Here is a 13,916-nt window from a genome sequence, read left to right on the forward strand (position 1 = left end):
GTCACTGTGGAACACTGCCTCTTCTGCTTCTGGGGGAAGTGATATGCTCTGAGGAAAGTATCTCAGAGAGCGGTTGTGTTGGTCTGGAGTAGAAGAGCTAGAACTGAGTCCAGTAGCATCTTTGGGATCGATTTTTGAGATAGCAGCTTTAGAGAGTCAAAGGGAGCTTGGACTCTCAAAAAAACCATACTCTGGAAACCATACTCATGCTCTAAGGTGATACGGAACTTGAATCTAGCTATGGGGAAAGGAGACCAGTGTGAAAAAGAGGATGAGACGCTGGCTGTGATCACACACACACACAATAATAAACTTTCAATTCACTTTCAATGCACTTTCCAAATGGATTTTGCCATTTCACACAGTAAAATCCAGTTGGAAAGTGCATTGAAAGGGGATTCAAAGTGCATTATTTAGTGTATGTAATCACAGCCGCTGTGTTTGTTTTCTGATGCGAAGTTTTCCTATGTGGATTTTTTTCTCCACATATAAATTAATATTGAATTTATTTCTCAGTTGTTTGGAGAGCTCCAGACATCCTTTCAAAAGGCTTTTGACAAGGTACCTCACCAAAGAGGTCATGGGATAAGAAGGCGGGCTCTCTTATGATGAAGAAGAAGATAAGAGATTGGATTGGATTTATATCCCGTCTTTCGCAACCTGGAGGAGTCTCAGAGTGGCTTATGATCTCCTTTCCCTTCCCCTCCCCACAACAGACACACCGTGAGGTGGGTGGAGCTGAGAGAGCTCTGACAGAAACTGCTTATAAGAGGAACAGCTCTGTGAGAATTTGTGACTGACTCAAGGTCACATCAGTAGGTGCATGTGGAGGAGTGGGGAATCAAACCCGGTTCTCCCAGATAACAGTTCATGCTCTTAGCCACTACATCAAACTGGTTCTGCAATGAAAATTGGTTAAATGATAGGAAGCAAAGAGTAGGAATAAATGGACAGTTCTCACAATGGAGGGAAGTAATCAGTGGTTCCCAGAAGGATTGGTTTTGGGGCCCATACTGTTTAATTTGTTTATAAATGATCTGGAACTAGGGATGAGTAATGTAGTGGCCAAGTTTGCAGATGACAGAAATCCATTGAGGATGGTGAAAAACAAGGATTTCTGTGAAGAGCTCTGGGGAGATCTCCGCAGATTGGATAAGTGAGCAACAAAGCGGCAGATGAAATTCAGTGCCAGTAAGTGTGAAGTGAGGCACATTGGAACAACAAAAAATCCCAACTTCAAGTATAAGCTCATGGGTTCTGAGGGGAAAAAAGATCTGGGGGTCACAGCAGATAATTCAATGGAAGTGTCTCCAGTGGCCAAAAAGGCAAACTCTGTGTTAGGGATTGTTAGGAAAGAGACTGAACATAAAATGGCCGATATTATAATACCCCTCTATAGATGAATGGTGGGTCCTCATTTGAAATACCATGTACAGTTCTAGTCAGACCTTGAATTCAGCAGGAGCTCACAGGAGCACAGCTCCTGACCCTTTCTGATGGCTCCCTCCTCCTCCCCACCTACCTTGTCCATTGAATAGTAGGTGCAGCTGCATAACAATCCCTGGATTAGGAGAGTGGGCAGCCAGCCAGCCACCAGGGACTTTGCCACACCCCCAGCAGCCCCCATTAACCCCTGGAGAAGCTGACGCCACCCTTTCTCCACTTCTTATGTGATTTTGGGTGGCGGGTGGCTTGCAGGCCTTTTGACTGTGGGGGAGAGGGCAGCCGAGGAGAGCCCCAGGTGAGCGAGGCCTGCTTGGGCTGACTGGATCTCTAGCCAGCCCAAGCAGGTCTCGCTCGCCTGGGTCTCTCCTTTCTTGTGTCAGGTTGCTTTTGGCTGGTGGGAGGGGAAATGCTAATGAGCTTCACCACCTGTTTTTCTACAAACCAACTCCTGGTTCTAGTCATTATATCTTAAAAAGGCCAACATAGAGCTGGAAAAAAATACAGAAGAGGATGAGGGGGTTGGAGCCCCTTCCCTATGAAGAAAAGAGACAACTAGGGGGACATGGTAGAGGTTTATAAAATTATGCATGGGATGGAGAAAGTTGAAAAAGAGAACTTTTCCTCCTCCCCAACATTAGAACTCGAAGGCATCCAATGAAGGCAATGGGCAGTCGATTCAGTACAGATCAAAGGAAACACTTCCTGACACAGCAAGTGATTAAAATGTGGAATTCGCTGCCAGAGGCTGTAGTGATGGCCACAGGAATAGAACAGCTTTGAAGGGGGATTAGACAGATTCATCAATCAATCACCTTTTATTTATATCCCGCCCTCCCCGCCGAAGCGGGCTCCGGGCGGCTAACAACAAAATTCAATAAACATTGTACAAACAACATTTTAACCTACAATTAATTAAAATCTATTAAAATTTTAAAACAGTAAAATTAATATTTTGTGCTATTACCTAGATGGCGAATTTACTTAGCAGTTCTAATCAGTGAAGGCCATTCGGAACAAGATGGTCTTGCGGGCCCTGCGGAATTGTTCAAAGTCCCGCAGGGCCCGCATTTCTTCTGGAAGTTGGTTCCATAACTTTGGGGCCATAACAGAGAAAGCCCGGGTACGGGTACTTTGAAGCTTTACCTCTTTTGGCCCGGGAATAGTCAGCAGGTTCTTCCCTGCTGACCTCAGTGCTCTCTGGGGTTCATGTGGGGAGAGACGGTCCCTAAGGTAGGCAGGTCCTCGGCCATATAGGGCTTTAAAGGTTCATAGAGGACTATCAGCAGCTACTAGACTTGGTAACTCAGGCAAACTTCCATGTTCAGAGGCACTAAGCCTCTCAACCCCAGAGCCAAGAGGCAACATCAAGAAAAGGCCTTGGCCTTTATGCCCTGTTGTTGGCTATCCAGAGAAACTGGCCGGCCACCACGTGAGACAAGATGTTGGACTAGATGAACCATTGGTCTGATCCAGCAGGTCTCTTCTGATGTTCTTATCCAGGGGTGTCAAGCTCATTTGTTGTGAGGGATGGATCTGACATAAATGAGACCTTGTCAGGCTGGGACGGGCCATGTGTGTACTTATTTAAGATTAGGTAGCAGAGATACAAACTTTTTGAAGGACACAGACAAACATGACTAGAGATTTTAAGAAAAACTTTACATAAAACATGCTTAAAACATTAGCACTTTTTGGTCTTAAAGGTGCTTTCTTTCTATTTCTCCCATGGGATCCAGGGAACTGGGCAAAGGAAACTCTGGCTCTTTCCCTCCCTCCCCAGGAGACCAGGAGGGGAAGGAGCCTCAGCCAATGGAGAAAACTGAAGTCTTCCTCTGTAGCCCCTGTGCGATTGAGCAAGCCTTGCAAAGCAAGCTGAGATGCAGAAGGAAGCAAGAGAGAAGGAGAAGGAAGCAGACAAGAGCCAGTTGCTAGGGGGCCTGATAGGAGACCTCTCGGGCCTCCCCAGTCCATATGTTTGACACACCTTTTCTTATCCTTCTTCAAGGAAATACTTCTGGCACTAGAGCATTTAATTGCTGGGAAAAGGTTGGTCAGTTTTCTCACCATTTCCTACAGCCATGTCCGTTGTAGTTATGGGGACTATGTGCAGTGTTGTTGCATGAGTCCTCCCAGCTCCATCTAGGAGACTTTCAAAAGGCTATTTGAGATCTTCATTAGAGGTCAAGTTGGTCTATGTTGTGCCACTTCAGCTGATCTCCAGACTACAGAAGTCACTTTCCCAAGAAGTAATAGCAGCTTCAGAGGGCAGACTCTTTGGTTTCACAGCCCTGCTGAGCTCTGTCCTCTCCCCAGCCTCTGCACTTTCTCCAAATCTCCTCTGGCACTTTCTCCAAATCTCCAGAAATTTCTCAGACAAGAGCTGGCAACCCTATAAGAAGCACTGGCCCTGCAGTTTATTAAAATCCGAGAGAGATGGTTTGCAAGCAGAACGGCTTGGGAGATAGGGTTCCCTAGACACTTAGAGGTCCTGGGGGGTAGGAGGGGAAACATCCATCAATGACACAATGCTGTCAGAATTCCCCAACACCTGGAAGTGACGTTGCAACACTGACTCACTACAATCTCCTGCATTTACATCTTGTTACTCATTCTCAAGCATTAGCAGAGCCCACAGCCAGCAACCTGGGGGTCCCAGCCTCCTAGCTAATCCTGGATTTTCCTGAAGTCTTATTAAGTCTTTGCTCTGCTACAAAGGACTGGCCAATGGCGATTCTGGCTGAACAAACTGGCCTAAAGTAGCAAAAAGATCCCCAACTAAATGTCATCCAAGCATTTCTTTTGTTTGGCAGTTTGAACCTGCTTTCCTGGTCTCCCCAAGTAACCATCACAGCCCTAAGACTTAACACAGTGGATATTAAGAGTGGTGGAAAAAGAAAACCTGATTGAGTTGTTGGTCACATCAGGGTCCTTGGCATAAATCATTTGTATGGTGGTCCCAATGTCCACATCTTCAGGTACCTCCACAAAATAAAAGCTAGGCTCGAACACGGGCGGCTCGTCCACGTCCTCCACGCTGATGTGCACAGTGGCGGTGTCACGGAACGGGCCTAGGTTGAGGAAGCGCATTTCCAAGTGGGAATTGGCACCCTCGACTTTTAAAGTGTAGCTTTTCTTGGTCTCGAAGCTCAAGGGCTAAAGAGGAAGAAAGAATCAAAAGTGGACTTCTCAGCTTTTACAGAATTGTACTGCTCCAGTTTTAGCGAATGTCTCGCAAAAATACCAGCCAAGTCCCTTGAAATAAAAACATTTTCTTCTTAAATTAGGTTCGCCAACGTCCAGGTGGAGGTCCTGGAGAAAACCGTGTAGCAAAAAGAACCCTACACTTGTAACTCTATTTCAGAATATGACGCTGATAGTTCATATTGCTATTCATAATATCAGGATTAGACAATATGAATTAATTGCAGCTCATTACAAAAGCGTATTACAGACATGTACGTTGGCTTCTATAAACCAATTACTCCAATCAAGTCACAGACTCACAAAATAATACAAGTCAAAGAGTCCACATATGAAGAATAAGCTCTTCGGTACAAAAAAAGTACTCCAGAAGCTGCTAGGAGAGTTCTTCAATTGTAGATTGTTACACGTTCCTAGGTAAATCTCCGTGTGTTTCGAGAGTGACCTTCATCTGACACAATTATTCCATTAATATCTGGAACCAATGCTCAGTATAAATACCGAAACAGAGTATGAGCCCGCAACCCCATTAACTCAAGGAAGCATTTGATTGGGGGCCTGTTATGAAAGTGGGCAGGCTATCCTGTCTGCAGGTCTCTGTAAAGATAGATTCAGGCGATTAGTCATGTTGGTCTGAAGCAGCAGAAATAGGTTTGCGTCCGTAAAGACCAACATTTTATTCAAGATATTGGATTTATATCCCGCCCTCCACTCCGAAGAGTCTCAGAGCGGCTCACAATCTCCTTTACCTTCCTCCCCCACAACAGACACCCTGTGAGGTAGATGAAGATATTGGATTTAGATCCCGCCCTCCACTCCGAAGACTCAGAGCGGCTCACAATCTCCTTTCCCTTCCTCCCCCACAACAGACACCCTGTGAGGTGGGTGGGGCTGGAGAAGGCTCTCACAGCAGCTGCCCTTTCAAGGACAACTTCTGCCAGAGCTATGGCTGACCCAAGGCCATGCTAGCAGGTGCAAGTGGAGGAGTGGGGAATCAAACCCGGTTCTCCCAGATAAGAGTCCACACACTTAACCACTACACCAAACTGGCTCTTCAAGATATAAGCTTTTGTTTGCATGCACACTTCTTCAGATATCTACACGCACACCTACAGCTTGAAGAAAGCTTCGCTGGCCTTAAGGGTGCCACTGGACTCAGACTTTGTTCTGATGTTCTGTGAGAGAGAAGACCTGTGCGGTGAAATGGTCACGGCTCTCTAAAGAGTTTAAAACAGAGGAGAAGGGTAGTGACATGTCATGGCCTGGCCTACTTGTAACCCTGAATCTGAGAGGGTGGGGAGAGAGGGGTTGGTAATGGAAGGCACTCTGTGTCGGTGGGAAAAGGGTGTCATACTGTTAACTCCACAGACACCAATGGTAGAGAGTTTCAACGGCTGAAACCAGACAGTCGGTTTGGGTTGGCTTCAAGCCGTCTCAAAGTGAGCTGGCCGGAAATGGAGCGGTGCGGAGCTTCCGGACAGCGCTTAGAAAAGGGGCGGGCTGTGGGCACCCAGGGAGTATCTGAAACGCTCTCTCATCCTGTCTGCAACTCCCCGGGTGCTCTCCGGGCACCTCCCGGCTTTCCAGATGGCCAGGAGGTGCCTCAGAGGTGCCCCAGCAAAAAAAATGGTACCACTTTGAAAGTGGTGCCTTTTTGAGCCAGCTCCCGGCAAGCCTGGGACAGGGACGGCAGGCAAACGTGCTCACGTGGATGCGCTTTTGTTGGTCCGCCTGCCTCCCGTCCCTCGGGCGGCTTTAAACGCCCGTCTGGTTTCACCCAACATATGCTTGTTTTTCACTGGATTCTTTAGGACTTTCTAATGTATTCTTCATTGGCTGGTTTTCCCCAGTTGTTATTGATACTGCAAAGCACCGTGCTGCCAGTCCCCCTTTGGCAGATGCAGCTCTGTTCCAAGCTGTGAATCCCCACCCCTCTCTTAGTACGCTTTATGTAGGAAGGAATCAGCGCTGGTAATTGTACTGCAGTGGTACCCGATGTGTGTGTTTTAATGTACAACAGTAAAATGATAATTGAATAGTGACAACAGCAAAGGGTGCCTCGGAATGACCAAAGAAACTCCATAAAATTGGATGTAGCAAGAGTTGCAAGGGTCTTCTTGAACGTTACGAGGCCTCCCGCTGATCATTTAATTTCCAGCCATGCAACGGGTTACGTTCTCTTAACTGTTACAATAATGGGTAGTGTAGTGTTGAATATTCACAAAATTGAATCCCTTTAATTGGTACAGCTCTGATCAAAACGAAATGTGTGCTACTTAAAGCAGCTGTGCTGGTTTTAGGGGCAACAGTTTTACCGGGAAATCTGTTTTCCCCCCTTTTGTTGGAATTCTTTAGCACAGTTTTAGGACTAGCTCTGGACCGTCTGCTCTGACTGACAGTGGCTCTCCAAAGTCGCTTTTGGACATGGGGGTGGTCAGGGCTTTTTTTGTAGCAGGAACTCCTTTGCATATTAGGCCACTCCCTCCTGATGTAGCCAGTCCTCCTGGAGCTTACAGCAGGCCCTGTAATAAAAACTCTGTAAGCTCTAGGAGGATTGGCTACTTTAGGGGGACATGGCCTAATATGCAAAGGAGTTCCTGCTACAAAAAAAGTCCTGGAGGTGGTCAGTGTTCATATGAACATATGAAGCTGCCTTATACTGAATCAGACCCTCGGTCCATCAAAGTCAGTCTTGTCTACTCAGGCTGGCAGCAGCTCTCCAGAGTCTCAAGCTGAAGTTTTTCACACCTATTTGCCTGGACCCTTTTCTGGAGATGCCAGGGACTGAACTTGGGACCTTCTGCTTACCAAGCAGATGCTCTACCACTGAGCCACTGTTCCCTCTAAGCTGAGTTAGCATAAGCCAGCTCACAATTTTTTAGTCTCCAGCTCACACATTTTTGTCTCAGCTCAGGAAAAATGGCCTTAGAGCAAACTGATTTATTCAGCGGCTCGCAACTTTAACGCCAGTTACTCACAAAGAAGAATTTTTGCTCACAAGACTCCACAGCTTAGAGGGAACACGGGTGGTTGTGGTGGTGGGTCCCCTGAATGCTAAGCATAATGCTTTGCCACCAAGCTACTGCCCTTCCACTCACATCCATTCATATCTTCCTGATAACTATACGTATATTTAGAAAAGGAAAGGTCCCCTGTGCAAGCACCAGTCGTTTCCGACTCTGGGGCGACGTTGCTTTCACAACGTTTTCACGGCAGACTATTTACAGGGTGGTTGGCCATTGCCTTCCCCGGTCTTTTATGCTTCCCCCCCCAGCAAGCTGGGTATTCATTTTATCAACTTCAGAAGGATGGAAGGCTGAGGCAGTATAAAAATTCAATAACATGAGAGGGTGAGACAGTCATAGATCTTCAGGAAGGAAGAAAATAAAGGGGTTGCTCAGTCCATATATTTACAAACACATATATTTACAAATATGCTTAATGCATTCTGTGGAGACACAGCCAAAATTTTGTGTAGAACATTATAAAGTATATAGAATGGCCCTGACCTAGATAGCTCAGGCTAGCTGGATGAACCCTGGCTAGTACTTGGAAGGGAGACCACCAAGGAATACCAAGGCTGGGACACAGAGGCAGGCAATGGCAAACCACCTCTGAAATGTCTCTTGCCTTAAAAATCCCACAGGGTCACTTTAAGTCAGCTATGGCTTGACAGCAAAAGACCCCCAAATACTTATGGACAGGGCTTTTTTTGTAGCAGGAACTCCTTTGCATATTAGGCCACAGCCCCGATGTAACCAATCCTCCAAGACCTTACAGAGCTCTCAGTACAGGGCCTACTGTAAGCTCCAGGAAGATTGGCTGCATCAGGGAATGCGGCCTAATATGCAAAGGAGTTCCTGCTATAAAAAAAGCTCTGCCTATGAATAAAAAAGTGATGTTTAATATTAGGAAACTGTAAAGATATGAAATAAACGTTAGATGATTTTGCTTCTGTGTGGAAACTAAGGGGACGAGGAGAAAGGAGAAAGAAGAGGAGGAGGAAGAAGAGATGGGATTTATATCCCATCGTTCTCTCAGAGTCTCAGAGTGGCTTAGCATCTCCTTCCCTTCCTCTCCCCACAACAGACACCCTGTGAGGTAGGTGGGGCTGAGAGAGCTCTGAGAGAACTGCTCATGAGAGAACAGCTCTGAGAGAACTTGTGACTGACCCAAGATGACTGACCCTCCTGCATGTGGAGGAGTGGAGAAGCCATTGTGGTCTCCAAATTAGGGTCCACTGCTCCTAATCACTACACCAAACTGGCTCTCAAAGTCCCATTTTCCAATGCAAAGTACCTTCAGGAAGGGGGGGTTTGTACAGGAGAAAGAAAGGGATGGGTTAATGTTTTCCCAGCTATCGCTTGTCCCTAAAACTCCCCCCCCTCCCCCCAGAGCAGAGTGCAAGAGAAATTACTATGAGACAAGTATGTATCTGGGACACTCACAGGGTAACAACAGCTCTGGGGTAAGAGAGGAAACAACAGTTTGAGGCAAAACTACCGGCTGAAGAAGCATTAAGACTTTTGATGGTTGCTTGGTGCCCCGCTCTGAGAAGAAAAGAAAGAGGACATGTTCCACGACGGCCCCCATTTCATCAAATTCCCTCCAACAGTAAGGCTGTCATTTTCCCTCATTTCCTCTTGAAGCTGCTGAAGTCTGATCTGTTCTACAAAGCCTTTGTGGTTTTATCCTTTCACCTTTTTTATTTTATACTGTTAGGTTGGATTGTTTTGGTCCTTTCTTTTCTGGTTTAGAAGCTACTTCGTTGGCAGATTAGTTTAATGTTTTCTTTATTAACTAGCCTCGATTGCTATTTTAGATTATTTTAAGTTCATTTGGCCAAGAGCCGCGTGGCGCAGAGTAGTAAAGCTGCAGTACTGCAGAGTCCTCTACTCACAACCTGAGTTTGATCCCAGCAGAAGCTGGTTCAGGTAGCCGGCTCCAGGTTGACTCAGCCTTCCATCCTTCTGAGGTCGGTAAAATGAGTACCCAGCTTGTAGGGCAATGGCAAACCACCCCGTAAAAAGTCTGCCATGAAAACGTTATGAAAGCAACGTCTCCCCAGAGTCGAAAACGACTGGTGCTTGCACAGGGGACTACCTTTACCTTTTTAAAGTTGATTTGGATTTGTTTTTACTGGGGCTATCTATCTATTCAAGGGGTGGCCAAACTTGTTTAACGAAAGAGCCATAGAAAGAGTCTGACAAAGGAGAGGAACAAGTCACCCTTCAAGATGGCCAACGATATGTCAGTCAAACAACAGAATCCATCAATAAAGCCAAAACATATAAATATGCAACAGAATAGAATCAGGATAATGCCAGATGTTTGAGAGCTGCAAGACATAAACGTCAGATGTTTGAGAGCAGGAAGGAAGGAAGGAAAATAGATGGGGAAGGGGAGGGAGAGGTGGAAAGAAAGCAACTTTAACTTTAAATGCATTCTCTAAGCTGCTGGTTGATTTGGCTTGGAGAAGTGATTTAGAAAGATAAACGCCTTTTCTGTCAGTTGACAGGGCAGTGGGGGCTTTGAGAGCAACACAATATATGTGAAAGAGCCACATGTGTCTCCTGATTCTATTCTGTTGCATATTTATGTTTTGGCTTTATTGATGGATTCTATTGTTTGACTGACATATTGTTGGCCATCTTGAAGGGTGACTTGTTCCTATCCTTTGTCAGGCTCAGATCTCCTCCTTTCTAGGACATGGGAAGAGAAGGCACCGCTTGCCTTGTTCTTGCCCAGCTGGAAAACAGACGTTGCACAACAAACATTTCATTTTTGTTGTTGTTGTTGAGTCGCACAGTCGTGTCCGATTCTTTGCAACTCCATGGACGCCAGGCCCTCCTGTCTTCCGCCATCCTCCAAAGTCTGCTCAAATTCGCGTTAGTTACATCAGTAACGCTGTCCAGCCATCTCATCTTTTGCCGTCCCCATCTTCTTTTGCCTTCTGTCTTTCCCAGCATCCGGGTCTTCTCCATTGAGTGCTCCCTTCTCATCTGGTGGCCAAAGTATTTGCGCTTCAGCTTCTGACCTTCCAGGGAACAGTCTGGGTTGATTTCCCTTAGGACTGACTGATTGGATCTTCTTGCAGTCCAAGGGACTCTCAAGAGTCTTCTCCAGCACCACAGCTCAAAAGCATCTATTCTTCTGCGTTCGGCGCAGAAACATTTCATAGGGCAGTCTAACCTTCTGTGTATATATGTGTGGTCAGAGTAAGCAGGTAAACAATTAGGTTTCTTTGTAGCTGAGGATACATAAGACAGGATTACCAACCTGAACAGCTGCATTTCTGTAAACAGCATGAAAGAACTGTCCCTAGCTGTCAATGTAAAGACAGTCCTTATTAGCCTAATTACTATCAGTATATCTTTAAACTGCAACTTAAAAAAAAGAAACTTTTATGTGTTTACAGAGAATCTATAATTGTTTGTTGGAGACTGGAATGAAAAACGCCTAAATGCAAATATTGAACAAATCAGTCACCCTGTAGAACAATTAAGCTGCAAAGGTTATTTAAAAGGCTGCATTTCAGACTGAGATGCTTTTTTGTGAACTGCCAGGAATATTTACCTTTATAACGGCATAACTTTTTCAGGGTAGTTTCCAATATACAGTCAATTTATATATCCTTTTGAATAAAGCCCTACAGGGCTTTTAGCGCTTTCTCAGAGCGTAATTAAGCAAGATGCTGGAGATCCATGATTAGATCTCCTAAATATTTTTAGATGGAAAAGTAGCCGTGGGGGGCAGCAAGGACAGTGGAGGGCCTTAATCTTCCCTTGTGCTCTTCTCCTGACAGAAAACGTATTTCCTAAGCGACTGTTAATGCCAGCAAGGGGGGGAGGGGGACAGGTACAATACGATGCATGTCGTTTTCCTCCTAGAAGGACCAGTAATCTATTTAAAATATTTATCCCCTGTGTGACGGAACAGGCCTGGTCAGGACTTCAGGCCCTTTCCCACGCTGCCCTCCACGATATTCCCAACACCTGGGGAGGCTTTTCTCTCTCCCACAGGTAACCACTGCCACCACACGAGCATTGTAAGGAATTGCCTTCTTGGAGGGTCAGGAGTCCCAGCTTCGCTTCTGAGGCCTTGCCTCTGTCACCGATTTCCCACTATCCTTATGCTGCTCTCACGCTCCCCTTCTCAGCAGGACTTCTGTCGGATTTCACATTATCTGCCCTGGGGCTGAAACTAGCTTTGCCTTTTTCGCGTGGCAAACAGAAACTGGTTTTTTAGAGGATCTTGTTTGCTGCACGAAAGAGGCAGAACAAGTTGCAGCCCCGGGGCAGATAGTGTGAAATCTGACGGAAACCCAACTGAGGAGAGCGAGAGCGGCATAAGGCTAGCGGGAAATCGGTCTGTGTCTCTCACTGTCCAGCACCTGGTCACCATGGGAACAGTTCACTGCCTTGTGTGCCTCTGGAGGAATAGTCACTTACCAACTGCCTGCCTTTTTTAGGGTAAAAACGTTCTTTTTTTTGGAAAAGCTTTGATTCTAGCAAGTTGATTGCTAAGTTCTTTTAGACTTGAGTTTGCTGTGCTGTAAAATCTTTTTTTAGACACATCTTTGGGTGTTTTTCTGAAAAGTAAGCAAGGCAGTATAAAAAGTAATAGCATCAGTATTATTAATAATATTTTTTAATATGCTGGTGGAAAGCCCGTTAAGTCACGGCTGACTTGTATAGTGACCCTATAGAGAGCCAGTTTGGTGTAGGGGTTAAGTGTGCAGACTCTTATCTGGGAGAACCGGGTTTGGTTCCCCACTCCTCCACTTGCACCTGCTGGAATGGCCTTGGGTCAGCCATAATTATCACAGGAGTTGTCCTTGAAAGGGCAGCTGCTGTGAGAGCCCTCTCAGCCCCACCCACCTCACAGGGTGTCTGTTGTAGGGGGAGAAGATACAGGAGATTGTAAGCCACTCTGACTCTGATTCAGAGAGAAGGGTGGGGTATAAATCTGCATCTTTCAATGCAAGAGATGTTCAGAGGTTGTTTGCCGTTGCCTGTCTCTATGTTAATATCCCTGGACTTCCTTCGTGGTCCCTCAAGTAGGGCTGATCCTACTTGGCTTCCAAGAGCTTCCAAGATACCGCTAGCCTGAGCAATCCAGGTCAAGGCATTTTTTTTAATATAGGAGAAATCAGGGGTGGGATTCTCGCAGGAGCTCCTTTGCATATTAGGCCACACACCCCTGATGTAGCCAATCCTCCAAGAGCTTACAGGGCTCTTTTTTGTAAGCTCTCGGAGGATTGGCTACATCAGGGGTGTGTGGCCTAATATGCAAAGGAGCTCCTGCGAGAATTCCACCCCTGGGAGAAATTAAGATATATTACTAGTGGAGAAATAATGGCAGGCAGCGTAATTTGTGTGCGTTACTGAACATTACCTTTCTCACTGTGATTATGCCAACTTGATAATTAGGATCTGTCATAATATCAAAGGCATCCAGTCCATCTCCATCCACTAAACTATATTTCATTTCGGCGTTAATGCCCTCGTCCAAGTCTTTAGCAAGGACACGACCCACAGTAGAGCTGACCGGAGCAGATTCTAAAACGCTCATCTGATAATGTTCTGGAAGAAAGAGAATGTAGAAAAATAAATCAATAGGAGGATATATAAATAAATAACTAAAGGAACATCCCAGCCAACGTTAAGGTCCTTGCAACTCAGTCAGCGAGCATTGAAAACGCTTGCCGTTGGCTGAGCTGTGCCTGAAATGCACAAACAAACACATTCAAGCACCACAGAACTGTACTGACCACTCAACAAATCACCAAGTCCGCAGGGAGTTCTATCTGAAAGTTCCATATGGCAGGGGAAGAAGGACGGGGTGTGTGTGTGTCAGCTCCAACAGAGAAAGCCCAAACAAATTTAAATCTCCCTTGCTGAGTTTCAATAAGCTTCCCAGCATATTGGAGGCATATTTAAATAGTTCTCATCAAAGCATCCATGCTTTGCGTGGCAACTTGAAATGAAACAAGAGCAAAACTGGTGCATAACTGATTTGCTTTAATGGGAAGCCCAGGGAAAAGACAGCTCTACGGTATTCCAAAGTTCCTCCCTTGATCTCTATAAATGCACTGTCGGTTGGACTGGTTCTTTTCCCTACTGTTCTGTGGCTGTAGGATTTCTAGGCTCAGGTGCCTACAATATTCATTGCTGTAAGATGCCAAGAGTGATGTAACTTGTTACTGCAAGTAATAATTTTAAAAAGAACTGTGTTGGAAACTTTGGAAGAGGAAGTTGGGTGAGGAC

At 45.7% G+C, this 13,916-nt stretch overlaps 1 protein-coding gene across 1 annotated transcript in view; it reads right to left on the reverse strand.

Annotated features, from left to right (window-relative positions):
* The window catches only part of CDH20 (cadherin 20), a 99,854-nt gene that overhangs the window by 32,343 nt on the left and 53,595 nt on the right, over window positions 1–13,916 (reverse strand). The window contains exons 5-6 of the mRNA XM_060244285.1: window positions 13,045–13,232; window positions 4,346–4,599 (exon numbers count right to left, since the gene is read on the reverse strand). Coding sequence (XP_060100268.1) covers window positions 4,346–4,599; window positions 13,045–13,232 — 442 coding nt within the window. The remainder of the gene's footprint in view (window positions 1–4,345; window positions 4,600–13,044; window positions 13,233–13,916) is intronic.

Source organism: Heteronotia binoei, chromosome 7, assembly GCF_032191835.1.
Source record: "Heteronotia binoei isolate CCM8104 ecotype False Entrance Well chromosome 7, APGP_CSIRO_Hbin_v1, whole genome shotgun sequence".
Classification (NCBI taxonomy): Eukaryota; Metazoa; Chordata; class Lepidosauria; order Squamata; family Gekkonidae; genus Heteronotia; species Heteronotia binoei.